At 48.3% G+C, this 27151-nt stretch overlaps 1 protein-coding gene across 1 annotated transcript in view; it reads left to right on the plus strand.

The window, feature by feature from the left end:
• LOC110484542 (mitogen-activated protein kinase kinase kinase 3) overlaps positions 1 to 27151 on the plus strand; it is a 76710-nt gene that overhangs the window by 46214 nt on the left and 3345 nt on the right. The window contains exons 5-14 of the mRNA XM_021555283.2: positions 886 to 985; positions 5982 to 6095; positions 7608 to 7719; positions 14918 to 15051; positions 17642 to 17715; positions 19854 to 19921; positions 21758 to 21850; positions 22782 to 22976; positions 23775 to 23923; positions 24476 to 24607. Of these exons, the coding sequence (XP_021410958.1) occupies positions 886 to 985; positions 5982 to 6095; positions 7608 to 7719; positions 14918 to 15051; positions 17642 to 17715; positions 19854 to 19921; positions 21758 to 21850; positions 22782 to 22976; positions 23775 to 23923; positions 24476 to 24607 (1171 nt within the window). The remainder of the gene's footprint in view (positions 1 to 885; positions 986 to 5981; positions 6096 to 7607; positions 7720 to 14917; positions 15052 to 17641; positions 17716 to 19853; positions 19922 to 21757; positions 21851 to 22781; positions 22977 to 23774; positions 23924 to 24475; positions 24608 to 27151) is intronic.

A 27151-nucleotide genomic window follows, 5' to 3' on the forward strand; every position in this document is an offset into this window, starting at 1 on the left:
TAATTCCCCTAAAATCAGCTGCACTTTTATATACAAGATCCCTGCCTCATTATCCCATTTGCCACAAGAAGCTCCTGGGATTTGCACGCAGGGAAAATGGTTCCAAGCTGGAAGTCATTAAATGCCTTTTTTACCAGGGACATTGGGTGCACACTGGGATCCTTTTCTCTTGTTAATTCTTGAGCCCTGCTGAACCACAGTGGAGCTGGAACTCTACAGAAATGTGTCCTTTGATTAGCAGTCCATGACACTTACTTAAGATAACCAGATTTTGGGCATGGGTCCCATAAAAATAGGGCTGGGAGTTAAAGCTTGTCCGCCCTTCCCTGCTTGACATTTTCATGGAATCACCTCTGCTTGGTGACTGTGACAGGGCAGGGCACAGGCTGATGGTCCAAGGTGCATGTTAAAGCCAAAGAAAATTTAAGTAGTGTTATTTTAGGGTTAGACTGTACCTGCTGTAAGTACCTCTAGAGGTGCTGTGTGTGATGCTACAGGAGAGTCACAGGATGCCAAACTGCATCATCCCCATTTCAGCCCTCCTCCCTGTTCAGAGCCTCTTGCTGAAAACTGTGATAATACATCACTGACCATTGCCTGATCTGGGCTTTCTCCAGTGGAGGGCTGCTGGACTTCCTTTTTTTCCACCTGTACTCACACTGGAGGGAGGAGAAGAGGAGCTGCACAAAGATTTTTGGTAGATATTTTTGCAGGGTAGTCAAGTCCCCTCTTGGGCACAGCAGAGGAGCAGCATTTCTGTGAGTGTAAAGGCAAGGAGCTTTGTGATGGAATACAAGTCCTTTTTTCTGTACTGTCAGTCAAATCCCAAATTCCAGTATGCTCCTGCTAAACTGAGACTGTTGTTGTGTTTGTTTGTGTACACAGGATTATCCAGTTTCCAAGACCAGTCAAATTCAAGGAAGTGGTGCAGAAGGTCACGGACGCTTTTGGGCAGACGATGGACTTGGTCTGTGTGAACAATGAGGTACTCTTCTCCTCACTGCTGAGGGGCAGCTTTGGGCTGCCTGCTGCCAACTTCAGAATTGAGCAGTGGCTTGTTCTGAAGGCCCTGATTTTGTGTTTTACTTGGATGTGAAGAAAAACAACCTTATTTTATGGTTCCCACCTAGTGAATGCATAAGGGCTGTTGTCCTGACACAGCTCAGATGGATTCTCAGCCTCCAAGCCAGGATTTTCCTTTGTCAAAATTATTTCAAGTAAAGCCTGTTACACAGGAACGTTGTCTTTTCCCCAGAACAAAAGATCCCCCTCACTCCATCGGGATGTGAAGTCTTCCCACCTCGGGGGCAGTTGCAGGAGCGTGAAGTGCAGAGCAGGAGGGACAGTGGTGCTCACACAGTGTTCTTTTATCTAGCACTGACTTTGTCTCATCCAAACCCCCAGCACGACCTGCACGTTCTTGTGGCTGGGTCTGCAGTGAAATGTGCATCACTGAACGTTCCTCCAGCAGCCCCTGTGGCCACATAAAAGCAGCCAAGAAAACCTCCCTCTGCAATCCTTGCATTTTAGGGCTAGGAGGTCTTTCTCCTCCATCATTCATCACATTGGCCTCTGTGGTTTTCCCACTTTTGAGCCCAGTACTGTGTGTGAAAGGAGGGTCCTGCTCAGGGCTGTTAGCAGAAGGGGGAAATCCTTGGCATCTCTTTTGGTGTTTTCTTGTGAGGCATCTGCAGCCACTGGACTCTCAGGGTGGGTTTGGCTTTGGGAAGGAGGAGAGAGCCAAATGGTAAAGAGGTGGGCTTTGAAACACAGATCCTTTTGGATCTGTCCTGATAGGTGGCTTGTTCAAGTATTAATTGCAGATGACCTGCAGCCTTTGATTAAAGTATGAATGGAGAGAGAGGTCCTGAAGAGACCTTTCTTCTATTTTTTCCCCCCATTTATTATTTTCTCCCTTCTGTTTCAATAGAGATTTGCTCCACAAAGAAAGTTCCTATTCTTTTACAATAGGTACCTCATGATACCAAAGTGTCCACTGGGTTTTGTCTTTGAATGCAGTCAGGTTTCTAATCTTGGGCATTCTTTGACAGCCCTCTTGGGAAAAGCCTGCCATTGAATTCTCCAGGAATGACTCATTTCATTCCAGGTTTCTTCCCACTGGAAGAGGATTTATTTCCAACAACAGCAAACAGAAGCTTAAATAATTCATTTTATCCCATGTTAGAGACTGTCTTTCTGGGCATGTGCACAGCACATAGCAGGGCCATGAGCAGGCCTTTGGGTACTCCTGATTTCTTAGGCCAGTGCTTTGTTTTTCCTACACTTAAAAGTTCCACTTTGTGAGAACCCACAGCTTTGGGAAGATGTCTGAAGAGCAGTAATTCAGGGTTGTTGTTCTGGAAACGCTATAAACAGACAAGAGGAATCTTTGGGGTCATAGCCTGCACACACATGTGGCGACACTGCAGCATCTGGCTCCTGGGTCAGGGTTTTGGGTGTTGTGACTGCAAGTTTCAGAGGGGACATGGCCACAGAGTCATTGCAGTTAAATATTTCACCCTGTCTTTATGCCCCAGGGGAGCTGTGCAGTAATTCTTCGCTGCCATCAGACACCTCTCTTGCAGTGGCACCTTGTAGACCAAATATAGACTGAGGTCAGCAGGCCCTGCAAAATCTCACTGAGTGGCAGCCCCTGTCCTGGTGGAGGAGGCGTCCTGAAGGCAGGATCAGTGAGATGAGCATGCCAGCTGGGTGGAGCAGGGGCACACATGAATCACATCCTGGTGGGACCATGGAATCAGCAGCCTGGGGCTGGTGTAGATAAGAGCAGGGCCGTGCCATGGGTGTCCCCCATGGGGCATGTCTGTGTTAGTTCTAGGCTGGACTCATCTTTCTGAGGAGTGGGACAGCAAAGCTCAGCCTGGCCAGGGCAGCACAGACACCAGCTTGTGATGTGACCTTGGGCAGAAGTTCACTGAACCTCCATGTGCCACAGCTTCCCTTCTGACCTGCTGCTGTCTCCTCCAAGGCTGCCCCTCAGCATCATTCGGGGAGCTGAGGGAGAGTTAAAGCCTGGGGAAATGGCAGAGGCACCATTATGGAGAGGGAGGGAGGAGATAAAAGCAAATCTAACAAACATTTGTCGAGAATTGTTGATGCCAGTTGGTCCTGCATTGGGCAGGAAGATGAACTAATTGACCTCTCCGATTTTTCCCCAACCCTGTTTCCTACAATTCTTTGGCTTTCTGCAGTGTCTTACAGAGTGAGGTCTGACAGAGCTGCTGTAGTTGGTGAAACCTCACCCTTTGCCCTTACTTTTTCAACCTGCAGAGAGACCTTCAATTCCCCCACTAAAACATCAAGCTCCAGGGGAGGATACTATTTAAAAGCAAGGAAAAAAAATCCAATAAGCTCTGTTTGTGCAACTTCTGTGTAGGTAAACTTTGCTGTTAATCACAGCTACTCAGTCTTTAGATCAAATAAACCCAGTTTCTGGAAATCCACCCTGGCAATTAATTCCAGGGTTTTGCATGAGTCTGTTTTGAGTTTCATGCCTAGCAGATACCTGTTCTTGATAATCATATGTGCCACAGTCTGGCAGCCAAATGGAGCAGCATTTTCTTGCCAGATGTGGGTAATAGGTAAAGCCAAGCTAAATACTGGCTCCAGTCCCTTTTACAAGAGGGCAATTTCTCCCTGATGTTTTTGGCTCCTCTGAAGGAGGCATGCAAACATGTTCATGTTGTGATGTTGGAGAGAGATGGAATGACCTACAGAACATTCTGTTCAGAGCAGCAGCTGGGGGATTGCTCTGAACACTTGTCAAGAGCTCAGTGAAGGGATGGGTGAGCAGTGGGGTTGAGCTTAGAGTTGAGACTCAGATTCTGCTTGGTGGTGAAACTAGGGAGAGCAGCTCTCCACCATTGTCAATTCTCTCTGGGGGTGTGTAGAGGAGGAGCTTTGTCTGCTTGAGGCAGAGCCTTTGTTAACCTCAAAAGGGTTAAGCAGTGTCCCAGGGGAATCTCTCCACCTCTACTGCTTAAGGGAGCAGGCTGAGCACTGCATTTAGGAGACATACTCAGTACCATCTTTGTCTGATGTCTATGGGGAATACAGGTTGTTCACTCAGATAGGATGAGAGGAAATCACAGGATCACAGAATGAGTCAGGTTGGAAGGCACCACAGAGAGTAATCCGGTCCAACCTCCCTTCTTAAGCAGGGTCAAGAAGAGAGAGAAGCACAGGACTGTGTCCAGATGGTTCTGGAATATCCCCAGTAAGGGAGACTCCACAGCCTCTCTGGATAATCCTGAGAGCTCAGTCACTGCACAGAGAAGTTCTGCCTCATGTCTGGGGGGAACTTCCTGGGATCATTCCTGCCCATTCCTCCTGTGCCATTGCTGGACCCCACAGAGCAGGGCTTGGTCCCTGCTCTGAGCCCTTCCTGCAGACAGGCACAGACAGGGATGGGGTCCCCTCTCAGCATCTCCTCTTGAGCCTGAGCAGCTCCAGCTCCTTCAGCCTTCCCTCATGAGGCAGCTGCTCCAATCCCTTCATCTTCCCTGTAGCCTCCGCTGGCCCTGCTGCAGGAGCTCCCTGTGTCTCCTGAGCCAGAGCTGGGCACAACACTCCAGCTGTGGCTCACAGGGCTGGGCAGAGGGGCAGCATCCCTTCCCTGACCTGCTGCACGTGCTCCCAGTGCAGCCCAGGATATCACTGGCCTTCTTGGCCACAAGGTCAGGAGCACACAGCCTGAGGTGTGTTTGCCTACAGGCCAGCAGCCAAACCCTTGGCAACACCCTGGGATCAAAAAGGTTGTCCCAGTTGGCTTGTGAGCATCACCTTGTGTGGCAGCTGCTCCAAGGTGGGTTTGCTGTGGCTGGTGGCAGGAGCTCTGATCACCCAGAGGGCTGAGCCACCTTTCAGGAGTTCTGGGAAGCTGTGGCTCCCAGGGAGAGCCTGCTGGGAGCTGTGGCTGCTCGGTGCCTTTGGTCAGTGGAGTTACAGTGTACTTTGGCACAGGCATGAGAATAACATGTGCTGTGTTGGCCGGATTCGGTGCCCGAGGCAACCTGCAGAGGCTGGGGCCTGTTTGGTATGAGATTAGGCAGAATATCCCGGAATGAGGGGCAAGAAGTTGTGCTTTTAATCTTAGCCCGGGGTGGCAGAAGGCCACAGAGCTCCTCTGAAGTGCAGCTGTGTCTGGCGTTGGAGGCTTTGCAGGCTGTCTGCAGGACATGGTACACCACACAGCAAGGTTGGGAGGGTCAAATTCCCCGTGGAGGTGTGAGGGCAATAGTCTGCCATTTCCCAGGAAAGCATCAGGATTTTTTGCTGCCTGACAGACAGGGTACTGTGTAGTTCTCTGTTCTTATAAAGAGCAGAAGCTGAATTTGTTCTGCTGAGAGTGAAAGAAGTGGTTCTTGGAAGGAGAGCAATGCACACTTTTCACATCAGAAGGGACAATACTTTTATTTGTGGGATGTTCCCGGGTTTCACCTGATGGCCAGGCACTAGGGAGCTGTGACAGTGTGCAGGAACACCGGCTGCAGCAGTAGGGAAGGGCACAAAGCATCTGCCAGAGTTAATCCTTGGGTGCAACTCACTGGTGTCTTGGAGCACCACTGCATGACCATCAACCCAGCAAGAAGTGTGGGGTTATTTTGGGTAGCAGCAGGTCCTGCCTGCAGAATCAGAGCAGCCCCAGAGTAGCGGGCAGCAAACCCGCTGGGTTTATCCCAGCCCTCTCCTTTTCCCACTAGCTGGATTGCTGGTGTGACCTTTAAGCTTTCTCCTTGCAGATGTTGTTTGTTGTGACTTTTTTTTGCATCTGTTCCTCGGTAAATGAGGTCTTGGAAGAAAATATTAGAGCTGGAGGGCACGGGGGCCCCGTTTTCCATTGATTCCTTGGGTTCCTCCCTCACCCCCTGGTTCCCAAGCTGCTCCCTGGAACAATCTGGCTCCTGTTTACCCAAAAGTGTGACATTGCCATCCTCTGGTGCTTGTTTAATCCCTTCCAGCTCCTGATCCCACTGAAATCCCAGGAAGATTTGGACAAAGCCATGGAACAGTTGGAGCTGAGCCCTTCCCTGAAGAGCCTGCGGATCCTTGTGAGCGCTCCAAAGAAAGCGAATGTGAGCCCTTCACCTTCTCTGCTCTTTTGTGTCCGGCTTGTTATTGTGTTGGGGAGTGGAAAAGAGTCTCCTGATGGTGTAGAGCAGAGGGCAGGCTGGTTATGAGGGAGGTCAGCCCTGCTCTGGCTCAGCTGCTCAGAAATCTTCCTGTGATAGTAGCCCAGAGGCTGAGCTCAGCTCCCTCTGGCTCCTGCATCCTGTGAAGGGTTAAATACCAGGCTGACCCTCAAACAAGGTTAAACACTGAGAGGACTCCTTGTGCTTTCTTTCCTAGAGATGCTGCCACCATTCCTTTTCACCTCCCCTCTGTATTCAGGGCAATGCCCTGGCCCTTGCCATGCTGGGTGGCAGCGTGGGGGCTGTTCCCTCCACGTGCTGCAGCAGTGCTAAAGGCTGGGAAGAGCAAACTGGAGAATCCTTCGGTCTCATGCAGATATGTCTGGGTTTTTTCCATCTTTATTTATTTATTAGTTTTTCCTGAGCTCAGTGGTTTTGCAGTTAAGCCTGTTAGCTTGACCTCGCTTGCACAGAGTGTCTTGCCAAAGCACATGTCGTGCTGCCCCGAGCACGGGCTGTAAAGCAAGGGATTTGTAGATGTTGCAACTCTTGTTTCGTCTTTTTATTTCCTAGAAGTACTGGAGAGACTGGGAGTCTTGAAACTCACTTATCCCCATTCTACTGCGGGTGCTCACAGCCCTTGGAGCTTCTCCACTCCTTTTGAGAGGCTTGGGAAGTGCAGGGAGCAGAGTCCCAGGGGAAACTGAGCCTTGAGTTGGGGTTTCCTAAACCCTGGGTGGAAGGGGGGCAATTTGTGGGAGCACAGCAGTACTGCAAGTCAGCTGCTGAGAGCAGAGGAGCCAGGTGGATTCCTGCCTGCCTTTGAGAGCAGCTCCATTTCTTCCTGAAACATGTGGCCATGGTCCTGTGTGTGAGAGCACACAGTTCTGAGGTCATACAGAAAATTATTTCATAAAATCACTGTGCACTGTAACATGTGGTCTTAGAATCTTAGTAAAACCTGGCCACTACCAGGTTACCAGCTGGCTATGCTTTTCTTTGCTCTTCTCTTACCTGTCTTCCTTGACATTCCCCTCTCTGTTCCTCTGCCCTGTTGCAGAGGAACCTGTGCAATGCCTCAGCTGCCACTGGAGTCTAGGGGGCACAGAGGGGTGCTGATTTTGGGATTGCAAGTGTTTTCAGTCCAGTGATCAGTCTCTGCACCTATCTGGAGATAACAGAGTGCAGGAATAGTCTTTTATGTCAAATATCTGTATTTGCCATTATCTGTGAGAGCTTTATCTTATTAGACTGTTTTATTAGCAGATGTGAGTTGTTTGTGAATGGTTTTTGGATCACTCTAGATTACGTGCATGTCTCCTTTCTTTCTCTCTCTTTTTTTTTTTTTTAATAGTTCTTGGGTAATAGGGTCACAGGGAGCCAAATACAGGGTTTCACATGGTGTGTCCACAGGGCTCTGGCCAGTTCTGATCATTCCCTTTGTCTGATTACCAGCTCCTGCAGCCCAACAACAGCAAGCAGCATGAGATGAGGATCTCCAGATCCATGGGTGATATCATGGGATCCCTGTACAAAGACTCCGAGAGGACGCGCAAGTATTCCACAGGTCAGTGAAACACAACCCTGTGTGCTGTTCTGTGCCATTTCAACCTGGCCACCAGCCTCTCCCTCCTTTGTTGCCACAACCCCGTGGGTGTTGCAGTCTGGATGGCCACCCTGCTGTCCCCCAGAGTGACTCAGTGCTGCTCATCCTCAGGCTGAGGAAGAGAGGCTCTGCAGGTTGGGCGAGGCTGTGCTGAGCAGTCACTTTGAGCACAGAAATGAAGAGAATGGGGAGCCTGGGTGTAATTTGGGGGCGGGAAATGCTGTGATAAAAATTTCCAGTTAATTTGATTCCACTGAGGCTTATCAAAGTGAAGAGTGATAATCTGTAGAAAGCCAAAGCTGTTTGAGACTTTTGGTTATTCCTTTAAGTGTGTGCTGTTGTTCTCTGAGTACCTGTCCCCCTTTCTCAGGTGGCAGGATAATGTAGCTGAGTGGGCTCAGGCTCCTTAGCTCCTGGTCTGGGGCCAGCTTTACCACGTAAAGATCAAATAAGAGTCTGTCTGCCACCAGTCTGTTTTTGTGGATGAAATTACACCTGTGGTAGCTGATTCTGGGATTTCTCAGGGGTGTGTGTGCAGTGGTGACATTGCAGAGGAAGGAGAGCATCCCTTTCCTTCAGAGATGCTGGAAGTAGGTACCTGCAACCCCTGAAACCAGGCTGGCAAACTCCTGATCTGCTCTTGCAGCCCTGCAGGGACTAGAGTTGGTTTGTAGCCTTGTGTTGTTTTCCATTTAGTTTTCTGAGCTTGAGTTTATGCTTTCCTTGCTTTCTAAAATTCTCTGAGCTTTTTGAAATCCTGTTGGTCAGCTGTCTGTAGGAGCTTTTGCATTAAGAACTTCAGAGGATTTTGTAGAGAGCAGGGTGCCTTTGTGCAGAGCTGGTAAAGCAGTATAGCAGGAGTGTAATTATTCATATTCCAGCCTGCAGGCAGGATGAATTACTTTTTTCACACAGGGAGTGTTCTCTGCTGTGTCTGTGGGTGCAGGTTATAGGGTAATTTCTACAGATCTTTTTCATTTTCATGCCAGTACTTGCCAGCTGTAGAACTGACAGCCTTGAATAAAGTGGGGCCCTTCTTCAGAAATACACATGGAGAAATACTTAATCCTCTAAAGATCCTCTGTACTTATATGGCAGTAAATACTTCCAAACTCTTCTCTGTGCAACAAATGAGTGTTTTTCTCCAAGGACTTGTCCCTTGTCTGTTTCATAGCTTGTGCTGATAACATATCCTGTGCTTTGCTGCATCTCAGACAAGATGTATAGAAAATGTTCTTCTAGGCCATGCCCAGCTCTCATTGATGCCAGGGGTGGATGGCACATGTGCAAGGGCTCTCCTTGAGCCTGGTGTTTGGATGTACCAGGCTTGTCTTTTTCCTTTTTTCCCTAGTCCAATGGTTTCTGAGAGCTTGGCAGAGTCACTAGATGATCCTGAATGAAATGCACACATAAAGCAGTCTCAGCAGAAAATGCTTGAGCAAAACTTCTCTGCTGCCTTTTTTTTTTTTTTTTTTTTTTGTACATGTTAGGCTGTTAAAGAGCAAAGAGCTGTGGCACTGGGAGCTGTCACTGATGTGTGAGCCTGAGCAGGATGGGCAGGATTGATTCCATGTGTAGCTTTGCTAGTGGGAAGATGGGTTCTTGCAAAGTTAAGCTTTTCCTACCAACTTTTATTGCCATGCTTTGGCCTGTCCTTCCTGTTTTGGAGCTGCTGGTTCCTCACCAGCTCTGCACCACTGACTGTGAGGTGTCACTGCCTTAAGAATGCCCTGAGCCAAGGCAAGGATGACAAAGGGTGAGATTTCAGCTCTGCAAGGGTGAGAACCTGAGGTACAAATGGATTTTGAGGGAATGCTTGAAGAGCAGAGTGGAGGAATGGACATAATGTGCTGCTTCAGTCAGGTAACGGAGGAGGAGCACTAGGCAGCACCAGCTGTGGGATGCAGAGTGTGCTAATGTTGGGATTTTCAGGTGCTAATGTGCCCAACTCTGAGTTCTTGGCACTTTTATGTGGTCAGGTGGCAAAAGTAACCAGCCCAAGCATCAATCATATCTGTTTCTTTTTCCATGTAAGCCATCATTCTTGCCAAGAGGTTTCAGCAAACCCTCAGCATGACAGCAGAAGGTCGCTCCTCTCTTTGGGTTATCTGGGGTCTGTAAGAAGCTGCTGCAGCTTTGTTTAGGGGGCTCACAATCCAGCAGATGCATTTTTGACCTCCTGAGTCAGAACTGGGCAATCCAGCAGCTGGGCAGAAACTCCAGCAAGCTGAAAGGCAGAGCAGCATCTCAAATGGAGCATAAAACCCAGCGTCAGGGAACAGACAGACAGACATGATGCTGTGTTTTGTTTTCCTGCAGTGGGGATTTCACTGAACTTGGTGCACAGTCAAAAGGCATCCTAAGAGGCTGGGAATTCTGTAGGAGAAACTCTCCTTCCCTTCCAGTCACAGGGCATTTCACAGTGTTTTCCTTCTGCTGTCATCAAAGTGTTTGCTATCAAAAGAGGATCTTAATTCAGTTCAGCTTTTCTCTTGAAACCACATATAAAAGGAGATTTAAAGTGCATTTATAATAAAAGGTAGTTCAGGGTCATGTTCTCCATGTTTCTGAGATGTCTCATGTTTTTCTGCTGACTCTGCCATGTAAACAGCAGTGGAAAATAATAAGACTGTATGTAATTGGCACAAGCACATTGGAAGGGAGGTAGATGTTCTGGGGAAGATTTAGCTATTTTTGCTTCTGCTGGGCAGAAAATGTCTTCATGCCGTGTCCCTGAAAAACCTTATGCAAAGTCAATATTTTCTTCTTTTTTTTTTTTCCCATAAACTTTTTCAGTGGAAATCCCCTTCCAGTTTTTTTTGGTGGCCAGCAAAAGTACAGGGGAGCTTGGACTGAAAAAATAAAACTTTTTGGGTTCTGGATTTTCAGATAGCCGAGGATTGTTTTTATTTACTTTGAAGAAATGCATGTTTCAGAACAGTATCCAAAAATTATTTAACAGACCTATTCCAGTATCACCATTTCAATAGAAACATTTACTAGATGTTTTATTTTACTGTTTTTTCATTAAAAGCCAGGCTGCTGAACCATGGTTTTATGTGCCTGCCAGCTCTCTCCAGACCAGGAGTATTGCAGGAGTTAGGATGGGTGACACCTGCTCTGTTTTGAGAAGAGGAGGAAAATTTATCTATGTGCATCATGCCAGCTGCTTTAAAACTAGAAAGTAGGTTCTGTCTTGCTTATTAATTTAAAAGCACCCTAAATTTGCCTCAAATCAAAATGTAGAAATCCATGCTCAGAAGGATCAGCAAGGAGAGGAGGGAGGCTTGTAGGGATCCCACTGGAAAAGAAGTTAAGGAAGATTTGATCCATCTGCTCACAGCTCCCTGTGACAATCCCAGAGACAGAAATTTCCAGCAGGTTTCTCTCCTTCTCCCGTGCAGCCCTGTCCTGATCCTGGTGTTTCTGCCAGGGCTCAGAGGAGCAGCACATCTTGACGTTGTGTCCCTTGTTCAGGAACGTCATCCCAGGGCTGGGCTCCCTGTGGCTGCAGCTGTGAGTGGTGGCAGCTGCCAGCAAACCCTCCCCAGCTCTGTCTGTGCAGGGGCTTCTCTCCCCTGCTGGATGCTGGTCAGTAGTGGGTGAAGTTTTGGGAAGAGCAGGGGAAGATGAAGCCAGGGAATGCGGGGGCGGAGGGAAGCCAAGCCTGGCACAGGGGAGCTGGCTGTACGTGCAGCACCACGAGCTCTGCACATACTGCATGAAAGGCACTTCTTAAATAAAAATATCAGAAGGGAACATGAAAGGCCCCAGTGGGTGCCAGCAGTGACTCTGAGTCTCCGTGCTGTCCTGGTTCTCTGTCCTGAGGACACGCTGTGCTCTCAAGTCAAATCTATGGCTTTACATTCGTGTGTGTAACGTGGAGCAGGAATCCCTCCCCAGAGCACCTTGCTGCAGAGGGTAACTCAGGTCAGCTGCTCAGCCAGGGCCAGCTCTGAGTGCAGGAATCCCAAACAGAGCTGCTGAGATCTGACCAGCACTCTACCTGTACAGAAGTGCCTCCCAGCCAACCCTGTCCCCACTGGAGCTGACATGTTGTCCCACAGACCCCAGGACAGTCCCCTGGGGGCCTCCTCTCCCTGCCTGGTGCTGCTGATGTTTCTTGAGTATTAGGTCAAGTGTGAAGAGCATCTGTGGTGTGTCAAATGGGCACATCTGGGCTTTTCTGTCTGTTTCTTCCTCTGCCTCAGGATGGATTAATCAGCATTATCCAATACATCCAATGTGTTTCCCCACCATGAATTAAGCCTGCCATGAAGTACCAACCACTGTTGCTCTCTTTCTCTGTCCCTTGTTTTCCATTCCTCCTCTCCTCCAGGGATTGTCTGAGGTTTTGTTAACAGAGCAGGATAGGGCTGGAGTGAGGAATCAACCCTGAGCTCCAGAGTTCTGCTACCAGCACTTCCCCATGTTTCTCCCAGGTGGAAGAACAGGCATGGATGCAAAGCAGCAGCAACCAGTGCTCCTGGAGGTGTGAAGCTGCAGAAATTACTTTGGGCAGCATTTCTACCCAAACAGCCTGGCTGAAAAGGGATCTGTTTCACTTCCACATTTTCCAAGCATGCAAAAGCCTAAGCACTTTGTTTAATTTCCTTACCTGCTGGGAAATAGCTGGTGTCTTATCCCCTTTTAAAGTTTTTGGCAGGAAATGTGGCTCTGGAAGGTCAAATACAGCTGATCTGTTGCTGGGAGTAGTTGCTGCAGGCAAAGGCTTAATGGGAGATCATGGGAAGTCTTTGTGCTTGTGAGAAATCTGGTTTAACTCCCTGGGTTCAGAGTCAAACAGGCCATGTACAGATCTTTGTAAAATCATAGCCAGAGGTTTTCTGGATAGCAAGTGGGTTGTTGGAGCAAGATATTGCAATAGTGCATGAGCAGATCCACACCTCATTGCAGCAGTAACAGAAATGCTCAGCAGAGCTAAGATGCAGCAGTTACACCTCACTAAATCCTGCAGCAGCTTTTTGGGGCAAGAGCCACCCAAATGTCCTTGTGCTGCATTCCAGATTGACATCTGCTAAGCAAAGCAGGGGCTGCTGATGCAGTGATTTATTCAGGGTGTCTGAACTTCTCAACAGTTAAAAGTTTATTTATTTATCTTCAAAGAGAGGATGCTGTACTTCCCAACTGGTTTTGTTTTAGGGCTGGTGGAAAGCCAGTTCGTTATGAGTGCTGCAGCACTCAAGAGTTTCTCTCCTCTTGATCTTGGCATTACTTCAGTTGGAGTTTTTTCACTGTGTTCTTATCCTGCAGGAAATCTATGAAGGAGAAAATAGGAAGAAGAAAAAAAAAGTAACTCAAAGCCATATGACTTTTATTTTTAAAGTCTAAGCAAGGAGTTAGAAAGAAGATGCAGCATGGGACAGACAAATCTGTGTTTGGTGTAAATCCAGCAAAAAGGCCTGGTGTGACACTGTTAACATGCACAGCTCCTGATATGTATCTGGTTAAGTGAAAGGTGGGAACTGGGGCTGGTAGTGTTGATCATGCAGATGGATTTATTCCAGAGATCCATCTGGCACAGTAGCTGCCATGCAGAAGAGGCAGAAGTGCTGTGCTGATAGATCAGTGTTGAGTTTCCATGATGGGATAGGCCCCCTCCCAGTACCCCTCTCTTGTGCTCAGCCCTGGGCATGTTGCTAGCAAATGGTGGGAATGAACCACAAAAGAGTGACACAAAATGTGAGGAAACACTTCTGCACTTCTGCATGTGCTTTCTATCTCCTCAAGGATGTGTGCTTTTCAGAAGTCTGCATGAAAACAAGTTGTTGTGTTGTGTGAAGGCTCACACTGTACGATGCCAGCTGAAGCTCCAGCACGGATCACACGGATCTCTGTCAGCAATTCCTTGCCATGGAGTGGTGACAGCCCAGGGATGGAGGGGAGGGACTGCAGGCAGTCAAACAGAGCCAAGGCTGTGCAGCTGGGCCAGACCAGGGCTGGAAAAGGCACAAGGTTAGAGTGGATTTGGGGGAATAAACAGAAGGAATGTAACAACTTCATAAAGAAGCTGTGGGGTTCTCTCCCAGGTGCAAAATGGAAATCACCTTCTGCTAAATGAGCCCTGTAAGGGATCCAGTGGAAACTTTGCTGTCTGTGCATCCTATGCACAGGATAGAGGCTCTGGGGTTATAGACAGGAGAGACAATTCCCTTGGCCCAAAATGGGACAAATGAATCCAATAGGTCATTCCTGCCCTGGAGGTTTTGGATTTGAGGGCTGGTTTTCCTTTGTCTTTTCTTTCTTGTAGGGAAAAGGGGTATTTGAGTGCAAGTTCTTTTCCATATAACAAGTGTTGCAGTGATGTTGCACTGACCAAAGCTGGGCTGTTTCCCACATGCCTGGACAAGGCAGTGACCTGCCCAAGAGGTCAAAGAGGAGATGGGTTTGTGGTTAGCTTTGAGACTGACTGATGGTATCACAGCAGAACTCCCAGAGCTCTTTCCTTTCTAGCATCACACCTGGATACAGTGACAGCTCTTAGGATCCAGGGTGTGTTGGAGGTCTAGTCTGTCCCACAGTAACAAACCCTCCCTGTTGCTAAAGCTTTGCAGGATGCCCATAAACAGCATCACACCTCTAACTCCATTCCCATCCTCATGAATTCAAGCCCAGCAGCATCTCCAGGAGCTCTGTTGTGACGTTCACATTCTCTGGACAGAGAGACATAATTTTGTTTCTCAGGAGAAGCACAAAGAGAAGAAGAGAAAACAATCTTTACTCCATGTAGAATTTAGTATGGTGATTGTTTACCTGAAGTGATTACTTTATTAAATTCTAGTAAAAGTTATTTAAGTTCAATAAGCAATCAGATCCAACTGTGTTTCAGACTCTCAACAAAAAATCAGGAGTTTTGTTAGAGTTAGTTAAAAAAAATAGTTTGTTAGAGTTAGTTAGATATAGTAAGTTAAAAAGTAAGTCTGTAGAATAGGATAGTATCTGTTTAAATAGTATATTGATGTAATATAGTATAGTTTTAATAAAGCTATCCTTCAGCCCCCTGATCTGGAGCCAGACATCATCAATTTTTCCCGTCGAGGGTCGCTTGAGTTCGGATCCTGTGTGATCACTGGAACAGCGTTTCTGGAGGGATCTGGAGTGGTGGGTCCCCCCTGAGCCGTGTCTGTCCCTGTCTCAGGCTCCCTGCACACCGGCCGCAGCTCTCCGCCGCCGGGCAGCGTTCCCGAGGAGCAGCAGCAGATCGCCCGCCAGGGATCCTACACCAGCATCAACAGCGAGGGCGAGTTCATCCCCGAGACCATGGACCAGAACGTGAGTGGGGCTGGGGCGTGGCTGGGAGGGGACAGCTCTGCTGGGTGCGAGGAGGCTGCCCTGGGAGAGCTGTTCCCACCACTGCATTCTGGCAGTGTCTGTGCTTGGCGCTCAGGCCAGCTCTTTCCAGGAATGGGTGCCCCCGTGCTTGACATGCCTGGGAAAGTCTGATTTCCAGGAACCCTGAGAGCCAGTGGGAATGGCAGATGTACCCTGGCACCTCAGGTGGCTCTGGAGCAGCAGGGATCTGGGGCACACATGTGCACCAGCTGCCAGGCCCTTGTGGCCACAGCATTCCCAGATCCCAGGACCATGAGGGAATGTGCCAAGCAACCGATTGCCAGCGGTTGCAGCAGCCTGGGGACATCAGCAGCTCTGGCTGCTTCCCATGTGGTGTTTCTGCCTGAGCTCCACTTACAGTTCTTGGCTCTGCCCAAGCCTCTGTGCTTTTGTGTTTCTATCCCTCCCCCATTTATATTTTTTTAAACTCTCTTAATAAGGAAATTGTATATTCCAGTGCCTCAGTAATAGAAGAGCAGCAAATTCCTCAGTGCTGAGCAGTACCTCATCTTCCAGTCAATTTGGTACCCACAGTGAGGGAAACTCTGCAGTGTCAAGGGACCACAGTGGGAGCAGCTTATACTTCCCTCTCTGTTTGCATTTTTGCTCAGCCTATAGCTCTGAGGAGCTTTGTATAGATCCTGTGAAGTCAGCTAGGCTGTCTGAACACATGTCATTCTTACAAAGCTCTTGGAAACGCAGGACCAAGATCCAGAGTTTGCAGGAGGGGCATGGAGGGACATCTGGAAGGCACTAAACTCAATCCATCAGGCTGCTATGCTGGCCCCCAAGGATGTTCCTGGGGAGATGTGTATTTCCTACACTCAAAAGCACCCACTAGCTCCACATTTGCATGCAGGCTGTGGCACTGTTTCCATGGCAAAGTTGTGTTTTCAACAGTTTATTATACAGCCATTAATAAGAAGTCACTCCGGGTGAGTCTTGGCAGCATCAGAGTGCAGATGTATCGTGTGCTCCTTGCAGCCAAAAGTTGGCTCTCTATTGTTGTCACATGCCTCCAAAACATGTTGGGGAGGATTAAGACAAAGTGTGTGTGTGTGCAGGGGGAGGGTTCCTGTGACCCCCTTGGGTGTAAATCGGCCCAGCTCCACTGGCTGTTCGTGGGGCTCCATTAATTCAGAGCCCTGAGCCTGCTCTGGATGAAGGTTCCCAGATGCTCTCCTTGCTTTTCCCCAGCATCACGCTGTGGGTGGCCCACAGCCCTTTGCTGGAGAAGTAAAAGGAGGGAAAAGGGATTTGGGGAATTGTTTGGGGTTTATTGTCTTCCCTCATTGAGCAGCTATGCTTTTCCCTATATGGGCTTTGCCTTAAGAATGTTCTTGTACTGCTGCTTCCAGATGTGCCTCATGCAAGACCACTCAGGAGCTGGAGCTCGCTGCCTTTTGGGGAATGTCCCTGTGCAAGCCTGTGATGTAACTGTGGTCTTGAGACCAGCCTGGCAGATGAACAGAGGCTGAATATGGAGCATGCTCCAATTCCCAATTTTATGCCTTTGAGAAATGAGTCTGTTTCAGCTTTAAGTGCTGGAAGAGGCCTGGCATGGCTGGCAGAGGTGGGGAGTGGCTTCTGTCAGAGTGCTTGCTCCTCTTTGGCCTAGTGCATTTTGAAGGAGGCTTTAGGGTAAAAACTAGGAAGCAGAGAAGAATTGCACTTTGCAGCTGGGCCTGCCTGGCCAAAACAGCACAAGCTGTGCCGACAGCTGGCTGGAGAGGGCTGATGGGAGCAGCCTGTGGAAAGGGAGCCTGGTGGGGAAGGAGGAGCGATGTGGGGAGCAGCAAAGTGTGGCTGCACATGGCATTTAACCCTCATTGCTCAGCTTTCCCAGCAGTGAGCTGTGGAGCAGGGGTTAGTGAATGTCCACAGCCAGGAGGGAGCATGGCACTGCTGTGGCGCTGCCAGCAGCACAGTGTGGCCCAGAGCAGGCTCTGCTCCTCGTGGAAGTGCACACAGCTCCGGGTTTACCACTCCATACAAAACCCTCTATTGTTAATAACCAGCTATAAATAACCCTGGCCAGTACAATGTCTCATCCAGGAAGCGACACAAATGCAGCTTTTGACTCACTGAGCTGGTGAGTGCCAAGCCCGTTCTTCCAGCCAAAAACCCTGATGATGCTGCGCTTATCAGCAGAGAGGAAGGCTGGACTCGTGTGCCAGGGCAGCTCGGGAAGTCAGGAGCCCAGGGCTGCAGTCCTGGCTGTGGTACACAATATCCACTTGGCCTTGGGCACATCATTGGTGTCCTGATACATATTTTCCTTTAGGAGTAATATTAGCATTTCTCACAAATGCTTTGAGCGCTTTGAATCTCCTTGACTTCTCGGCACGCTTTGAACATCAGAGTGCTGATGATCTTTGCTTCAGTTTCCCTACCAGCAAGTAGCAGTTAGAAAGAGCAGTAATGCAGAGAAGGCATCATAAATGGATGACCCTGCAGAGGTCTGCTAGTTCTGGAACTTGGAGAGCTACACTGCATGGTTTTATTGTTTCCCCTTTCTTTTCTCCGTCAGATGCTTGAAGCTTTCATCAGCCCTGATGACTCGCTGTCTGGGAGCTGCCAGTCACTGGACAGGTCTGTGGACAGGTGAGTTGTTGTGTGCTTCTCCATGCTCACAAGCAGAACTGCAGCCTCTGCTCCATAGCAAGAAAGCAACAGGATCACTGATAACCCCTGAGGTTTCTGTTGGGATGAGGATGCATCTGAGCAAAACAAATTTGTCTTTATTGCTGAAAACCAGATATCTGTGCAATTGTATGATTTGAACTGCAGTAATCTGAGCTGAATAAAAACAGCCTAGCTTTGTGAGACCAGGTTTTCTTTTTTGCCTTTTGAGATGAAAATTCTCAGAGAATCACACAATGGTTTGCGTTGGAAGGGACTTTAAAGATCATCCAGTTCAATCTGCCATGGGAAGGGACAGCTTCCACTAGACCAGGTTACTCAGTGCTCCATTTAGCCTGGCCTTGAACTCTTCCAGGGTTGGGCATCCACAGTTTCTCTGGGCAGCCTGTTCCAGTGCTTCACCACCCTCACAGCACCTCCTTCCCCTCTGGCTCTCTGCAGTCACCAGGTCAATATTCCATCAGCCTCTCCGTGCCTCCTCCTCCCCGGGCATGCTGTCTGCTCTCCACTGACCACTGGCAAGCTCAGCAGCCCCTGTGCAGTGCCAGCAGCCACAGACATGTCAGTCAAGGTGCTGAGGACACCAGATGAGCAGTAACTAAGTTTAGCTACTCAGCAGGAAGCAACTGGGACACGTTGTACTAACCCAGGCTGCGATTCAGTGCCTGGTGCCATTGAGCTGGATCCCAGCTCACACGTGCACAGAATCCCTGTGTTTGCTGCTGTGCAGGGTGAGCTGTGGATAAGACACAGTGTCCTTTTGGGAAGCAGTCTATTTTTTTTTCCATCTGCATCAAAGGTTGTCTATTTTTTTCCGCTGCTGCTGTTGCCATACAGCCCCAAGGCTGCGTTCCAGCAGGCCTGCCTTGGGTAGATTGTGCTCCGGGTTTGCAACTCCGTGTGCTTTGGACCTGTCTCAGCATCAAGGTCCATTTCCTTTTTGTGGCTTTTAATAATTTCCTGTGATGTATTTGCTCATTGTTAGGGCTGTATCGAAGCTGGATTCCTTGTGTTCCCAACCTCTCTGCCCCAGCTTTGCTTTTGCACAGATTTTGCCAAGAAGAACAGCAGAAGGAGCACAGGCTGTTCATAACACTCTGCTGTGAACTCAGAGGAGAGCTTTAGGCTTTTAGCTCTCTGTCTGTGAGAGGGTGGCATGGCCTTTCATGTCCAATGCAGGCAGATGTGTCCAGTCATGGGTCTAGGAGCTGGAAAAGGCACAAGGAGGGCTGTATTGTTACAAGGAAGAGGAGTAAGTGGGACTATTCCTGCAAGGAGGTGGCAGAGACCTTGCAGCCAGTTGTTTGGGATGGCATCAGCCCAAGAGGACAGAGCAATTTACAGGCTCAGTGACCAGGCTGAGGGTTTAGGAACAGCACCACAAACTGCTCTTTGCCACAGCAGTGATCAGCTTTGACGTGAGTAGGTTTCAGAGCACCGTACAAAGCTGATTTCTACTCTGTGCCCATATTGTTAAAAGAGTGAGTGGAAAACTCACATGCCCAACTCACTCTTGAAGAGCCTGGGGTGAAATTGGGCTTGCAGAAACCCCCTTGCAGTGCTTTTCCATCCTCTCACTGTAGTTTAAAGACCTTGAGCCTTGAGTCACCAATGCCACACTGTCCCTCCTGGTCCTGTGGGAGGCTGCATGTCCCAGTGGTGGTGCAGTCTGGGTGGGAGGTGATGTTGGGCAGGAGGGAAACCTGCATGAACTGAGCATGGCTGAAGGACTCTGGTGTGTGCACCTGCAGCAGCTGAGCAGTGTTCAGGGAGAGCAGAGGTGTGTGGTTGAACACTTGGTGTTGAGGGAGCAGAAGCCTGTGGCCCTCCTGTGCTGCCTCCTGCACAGGGGTGATGATCCTTGGCTGCTTCATTTCAGCCTGGTGACTGTGGGTTTTGCAGCATCCCTTTTGTTTGCCACAGGAACAAGCTGTGATCCAGCCAAAAAACCATTCTTCATTCTTGTGCAGGAGGAGGATGGGAGCTCAGTGGTCAGTGCAGCTTGTAGTTTATCCTGTCCTTTCCTTAGTGTATTAGTTCCATAGCTGTTCTGATGTAATAAATAAATCTTTTTTTTTTTCTTTCCCATCCCTTTGCAGCCCTCCCTTTCCCCAAACCCCTGTTCCTGGAAGGAAGAGCCATCCCAAAGACAGTCTTGATTGCATGGGTAAGTACTCTTGGTGGTTTATATTTACTGAAATGTATAAAAAGCATATAGTAAAGAGGCTGGGTAAAGACTATTTAGAGAGATGGCACTGCATGAAAAGTAATTAAAAGCAATCAAGCAAGACAACTCCATGGCTTGGGTAACCCTTCAGAACTGACCCTGCAATGACCAAACATGAATATTTTCTAAAATCAAAAGGCCCAGAGCATCAAACATAGGCAGGGCTGCTCTTGTCTTCATTAACCCTTTGTGATCCTGCAGCAATACCTTTGGGACTGGTTTGGGAATCAATTGACAGCAACCACAGTCCAAACTGGGCAGCTGGGGCCCTGAGGTGGATGGATGCAAGCAAGGAAAGATGTTGAGAGATCTGTGTTTGAAGATATTGCTCTTGTGTTTGCAGATAACTGCAAGGTGCTGACAAGCTGGGAACAGCCTTGTAGGATCAGCTTTTGTCTCTCTTTTCTCATCTCTGAGTTGCTCTTCAGGACCTCCACTTCCTACACAGCAAACCCCAACTCTCTAGGGAGTTACACCTCTTCCACTTGCATGAATAATAATCTGCAATAGTGCAAACGCTGTGAGAGAAACTGTAGTGGGGCTTGCACAGATCATAGGTTACTGCTTAATCACTCAGAAATAACCAGCTGGTTAAATAATGGAAACTCTGTAATATTGTAATGACTTGCACTATTAAAAATGAGCAAATGGCAGCCAGCCTGTGGCAGGATAACTCATTGCTGGCCTGAGGCAGGATTTCTGATTGAGCTGCAGAGATGAAGCTGCAGTCAGCCCTCCTTGCTGAAGGTTTTAATGCTCCCCCCGTGGCATTTTGCTTTGAGACACCTCTGGGCACTGTTGTTCACACGTGGCTCACCAAGAACCTCTTGCCCTGTCCTTGTTGCTCCTCTTGCTGACCATATTTCAGCCATTATGTGCTCTTTTTGGCAATCACACCTAAATACAGCAGAGGCCAGCAGTGGCCTCTGAGGAGCGGCTGCTGGCCCCGGGCTAAGACAAACAAACAGTCAGAAGGGGCTGTGTCATTAGAATTGGATGGAGGAAAAACAGCAGGTGAAAGAAGGGGGTGGAATGACAGATATTTTAATCTCAAGTTATTTGGTGCTACCAGCAATGGCTTCCTGTGCTGTGGTCTTTATTAAAAAAATATGTCCTTATCTTGCATGTCCATCCATCTCTCTCATCACCCAGTGTCTAAACGCTGATGGTCTTTAATCCCTTCTGTATATTCTATCTTTCTAGCATTTAATCAAATAAATATAAAAGTTTGGAGCTCTGGAGGTTTAAATTGGTTTTCAGAGGGGAGTAGTCACATCTGAGAAGAAAGAGGAGAGATATTATCTGGTGTTAGTCAAGTGCTGGATTTTTTTACATTTCCCTGGAAATAGCTGATATCAGAGCAAAGGTTTTGGAGTGGATGTGTCTAGGCCTAATCCTGCCTGACAGTTCTGTTTCATTTTTTTGCATTTTCCAAGTGCAAATAAGATGTTTTAGTGCCCTACCTTGGAAACCAAGCCTGGTCTGTGTTAATCCTCTGCCTTGCACTTGAACAATGTGGGCCAGGGTCCATAAGTTCAGCAGTTAAACCTCTGCTTTAGGGGCAGTAAGGGCAGTGTGCTTAACCCTGATTTTCCACTGAAGGGTTTGTGACTGTGGGCAGATTTCACAGGGAGCCTTGGGGTGTGTAGGGTTGTGTAAATGAACACCTTGTCACCTCCTTCTCAGCTCTAACTCAGTGTTTCCCATAAGAAACACTCTGGGCACTTGAAACTGATCTGATCTGAGAAATATCTGTGTCTTCTTCCCTCCTGCCAGATTTTGACATCCCATTCTGTGAGAGGTTTGGGAAAGGTGGGACCTTCCCGAGGCAGTACCATCTGTCCCAGAGTCGCAAGGACTACAGTGATGGTAAGGACATGATGGGGGCTCAGGGAGGGAGGTGATCAGTCCTTGCTGGCTTCTGACAGTGCCTGGGACTGGAAACACTTGGGAAGGAGAGGTTTCTGATAAAGGGAGAGCCACCAAGTGCTTTGGGATTCACTTGTGTGTTCAGAAGGGTGTTCTCTGTGAGACTGTGTTGGGAAATGCTGAGCCTGTCCTCTGCTTACACCTTCTGTTTTAATTTAGCCATGGAGATGATTGGCATTTCTCATCCCTGGCAGTATCAACCTTCCTATTCCCCTAAATTGCTTGCTTTTGAGGATGATTTTTGTGACCTTTACAGCAGGTTTCTCACTGAGCCATAGGAAATCCCCAAGCAATTTCAGGGTAGCAGTATCTGTTTGCTTCCCTGTTTCAAGCTGGTGAGCTCTGAGCTTTGGGGCCAACTCCATCATCTTTTTCCTGCTCATTCTGTCACTGTATGAGACAGCAAGTAGTGGGAGGCAGAAATTCCCTTGGGAAAAATGTACTGAGGACGTGCAGAGAGCATATGGATCTTTCCAGAATGAGTTTCATCTCTCACTGACACCCCTGTGAAAGCAGGTCTGGCCCTGCTGTGTGGTCATTTGCATGTGGACTTAGGGGATGGCAGGGATAATTTTCAATGTAAATTTCTGCCTGTTCAGTGTTTAATTGTGATTAACAACCAACCAACCCCCTGATGTAATTAAACTGTTGCAAAACCCTCTGGAAACATCTACATTAGATGTAATGCCTGCTGTTATCAACCCTTAAATTGAATTTAAAATCTTCACAGGCCTTTGCTTCAGTTTCGTTATACTTGCTTTGCTTAATTTGAAGAGGTGAGGATCTGGGCAGTGATGTGAGAAGGTGGTGACAGGTGGGTCCAAGGTGGTGTGTGTGCTCTGGCTGTAATTTTACCCCTTTTTCCCTGCAGGCCGGAGGACTTTCCCCAGGAGTTACTTCCCACAGGAGAACCTGTTTCAGCTGGTTCCTTCCAGCAGAACCAAGAGCTTTACTGGGGACAGCAAGCTCAGCACCTTGCAGTATGATGAGTACAGACCCAAGTGTTGGAACAATTGTGAAAAGGGTCTGCAGGCATTCAGCACCTCCCCGACAAAAGCCAGGAACTGTGAGTGAACCAAACCCCTGGGTGCCTGAGAGCAGAGCTGGGATTTGACACAAAATTGAGTTATTGTCACCTGCTGAGTCACTGGACATCAGCTAAGCCAGCCATGGGTAAACTTTGATTGCATCCCCACCATGAGGCACACTGCAGCAGCTTCTGTGCCACGAGAAGGTTTAATCCAGCACCCTGTGTCTTACCTTGGCCTTTGGCTGAGAGCTGAGTGGGGTCAGCTGGTGTTCTCCACTTGCAGGTGATTGCTTGTGTGTTGGACTGTCAGTGTAGGCTGTGTCAGCTTCCCAAATTTGGGATGTGGGAGCAAATGCATCCAGAGTTTCTGTTCCTTGGCTTGCATTGCACACAAAGATGGTCTTGCACGCTCCTCTGCTATTGCAACACTGCCCATGATATAAAAATTGGTGCATTTTGGGTGTGTTTAGTGATGGATAACATCCTAGAAATTACCAGTGAGATAAACCTGCTCACTGGTCTCTGCCTGGGTTGTTGCTCAGCCATCCTCTGTTCTGCTAAACACTCCCACAGCAGAAGGGAAATTCCAGCATTGGGAGGAAAGACTCTTAATGAAATAGGACTTTTCTGGATTTGTTTGTGCTTTATGCTAATGCAGACTGGGAGACATTCCCCTCACACCAACAGCACCAGTGTAGTTAAAACTGGTTTGTCCTGGTGCACCTGGGAGAGAGAAGCTCACTGACTGCCCTGTAGGGTCAGGTGGACCCTGATGCTGAAGGGTGCTGTGCAGGTTCTCCCTCTCTTCTCTGAACCCTCTCCTCTCCCCTGTAGCCCTGCAGGCACCTGTGAACTGGAGGCTGGGGAAGCTGCTGGGAAGAGGAGCTTTTGGGGAAGTTTATCTCTGCTATGATGCTGACACTGGGAGGGAGCTGTCAGTGAAGCAGGTGCCTTTCGACCCTGACAGCCAGGAGACAAGTAAAGTGAGTACAAGGGCAGGGCTGTTCTGCAGCACCCTGGGGAGCTGTGGGCTGGGGGTGGAGGTGTCCATGTCCCTGGAAGGCAGTTTGTGGAGACAGGGTGTTGCTTTCCCTCTCTGGAGTAGTCCTGAGAGGCTCATGGCACCAGTCACAGTGCTCTGGTGACTGCTGTGCCTCCCAGTTCCTTGGTTACATTGGCCTGCTCTGTATCCTTTATCATCTCTTGCAGGTCTGTCTGATCTTCCTTATTTTGTCCTTCTTGCTCCCTTTACCTTCTCCCCGTTCTCAGTGAATTTGTTGAAATATTTCCAGAAAAACTCCTTAAACACAAGTAATAACAATAATGATAATGATAATAATTATAATAAAACCTGTCTCAAAGCCAAGTCCTGTCTTTCTCCTTGCTTTTCCCTTAGGGCAGTGCTCCTTATTTCTGAGCCTCGTGTGGCCAATATCTTTGTGGACAGCTTCACAGCTGCTACAAAAACTGCTCAGCATGGAGCAGTATTTGTATCATGTTCCCTTTCACCAGGAAGCCTGTGTGGTTTGTTACAGGAGGTGAATGCTTTGGAATGTGAGATCCAGCTGTTGAAGACTCTCCGTCACGACAGGATCGTGCAGTACTACGGGTGCCTGCGGGATCCTGAGGAGAAGAAACTGTCTATCTTTGTGGAATACATGCCAGGGGTAAGTGTGCTTCCTGCCAAACATTGTCCTGAGTGGCAGAAAACAGATTTAGAGTCTCCTGGACTTTGGTGAAATTTGTATCTGTCCAGCTGAGCTGTTTTATGGCTAATTAACCCAACCAAAGCAGCGGATGCATCCTTAAGGCTTGGGAGAGCTCAGGATGTGAGTCAGATGTCATGGTGCAGCCCCTCAGCAAGCACTGGGTGAAATGAAAAGCCCTGCAAGCAGGTTTTAGGTTTGAATCCTGAAGCAGGGTGTGTTCACAGTCTGCAGTCTGAGCTTGGTGAATGTGGGACATGATCCAGATCCTGCTCCAAACACTGTGGCCTGAGCCCATCCTTAAGTATTTACTGCAAATCCCTGCAGGACAAGCTAATAGTACAACTGTCCACCCACAGCTGTCACCAATTACTTGTGGCTTTCAGCACGTGTGTATTGGAAACAGTGGTGTTCACTTAGAGTCTTCTGTTGAGGACACAGCTTTCTGTGGGCAGCATTATCTTGTGCAGGATTGACTTCAGTTTGTGGCTTTGCTGATACAGGATGAAATAGTCACGGGGAAAAAGATCAGAATGCTTTGAGGGAGTTTAAGCAGGGACTGGAGATTGTGCAGGGGTGAGTTGAGCATCTCTTTCTTTGGGAGCTTGTGAATTACATCAGCCATTAAGCTGATGGTGTAAAACAGCAAAATGCTATTTACATTGCTGGAGGATGTGTTCTCCTAAGACCCTTCTGTCCAGCTGGATTTGTTCCCCAGAGTGTGGGAGAATAAACCCTTGTTTATACAGAGACTTGTAAGGTCAGAAGGGACAATTTAGTCATTTGGTTGCAAATAATTTTAGTCATTAAGTAAATGTGCTAGAGGCTCTCTGTATGCATCTTGCATGTGAGTGATCAGGTGGACTTCCATGCCTCTGAGTCCCCTCCAAGCCCTGTCCTCCCTCTGTCCCTGTGGGCATCTTGCCTTCAGGCCCTGCCTGTGGACCCAGAGGAGTAAATCCCAGGAATTCTAGCAGTTCCCTTGCTGCTTATTCCACAGCGTGCTGATGTTTGTTAGCAGCCAGGAAACCAGCATTTGATGCTGGGGCAGTGTCCAGCAGGGCTGGAAATTCAGTGTTTGTTATTTTAAATGATAAAGTTGAGTTCTGACCAAACACAGATTGACTTTGCTGCTGCAACAACCCCTCATTTGACAACAGCAGCTCGGGGCTCTGGTTTCAAGGGCCAGTGGAAATGAGGAAGTTCCCAAACCTTGCAGGACAGCAGCTCTGCAAAGCTGGGTCTGGCCAAGCTTCCAGTTTGAGACACTCAGCTTGGCAAAATGTTCACAGGGCCAAGTTTGGGTGCACCCTGAGGCTGCTGTTCTGCTGACTCTATAGTTTCTGTCCTGCCCATAAACTGTTTTTTAAATTATGCTTGGAAAACAGAATGGTCCAATTGACCAAGGCCTCAAAGAACCAGTTTCCCCTCTTTGTTTGATATCCCCTCATCAGGTGAGGGAGGGCAGGATAAGAAATCTATTTTGGTTGTGGTGAGGGAACGTACCCTTCATACAGGTTATATTGAGGGGGTAATTTAGAGCATCTCAGGTTGCTTCAGCAGTGCTGAGAAAGGAAAAGGAGAGGCCCATCCACAGGATCAGCACCAGCCTCAAAAGAAGCCAAAACAGTAGCTGGGCAGAGCAGCAGCAGAGATGGGTGGATGTGGAAAAGCTAATAGAGTTTGATGGGCTGGCTTGGAGCAGAGCAGCTGCTGTTCCCAGAACAGGACTGGCAATCTTGGATCAACCCCAGAGCTGAAGGACAGGCAGAAACAGGATGAGTTTCCCCTCCCACCTCCCAGTTGACCTGAATACCAGAAGTAGAGCTGAGTATGAACCCCAAATCTGCCTCTGGTTCATCCCTGCTAAAACCCAGCTCTCTGGCACAGTGAAACACATCAATTTCCAAGTGGCCTAAAAATGCAGCTAAAACCAAGGGGATCAGCCTGCTGAAGATGATAAATATCTGCACCTCTGCTCCCTTTCCTCTTTGATTAATATCATCAAACCAGTTCAAGCCTGCATGCCTGGGTCAGAAATTCAAGGATTTGCAAATTATTTACTCTGGGTGGTCTTGTTGGAGCAGTCCCTTTTGGGGCTGGCTGTCCCTCATGGCTGTGGGTGTTCCTTGCTGTGAAAAATTCTGGGAGGAGAATTTAAAAGACTGATTCATTATCTTGGCCCTAAAGAACTGGCTCTCTACAACTCCCTGAAAGGAGATTGTATACAGGTGGGAGTTGTTCTTTTCTCACAGGTAAGAAGTGAAAGGAAAAGAGGATATGGAGATTTAGATTGGGTGTTAGGAACAATTTCTTCACTGAAAGGGTTGTCAAGCATCAGAATAGGCTGCCCAGGGAAGTGATGGAATCACAATCACTGGAAATGCTCAGAAGAACAGGTAGTTTAGTGGTGGACCTGGCACTGCTGGGTTAATGATTGGAATGGATGGTGTCAGAGGTTTTTTCCAACATTAAAGATTTTATAAATCTAATTAATCGAGTTGA

This window comes from Lonchura striata, chromosome 1 (genome assembly GCF_046129695.1).
Source record: "Lonchura striata isolate bLonStr1 chromosome 1, bLonStr1.mat, whole genome shotgun sequence".
NCBI lineage: Eukaryota > Metazoa > Chordata > Aves > Passeriformes > Estrildidae > Lonchura > Lonchura striata.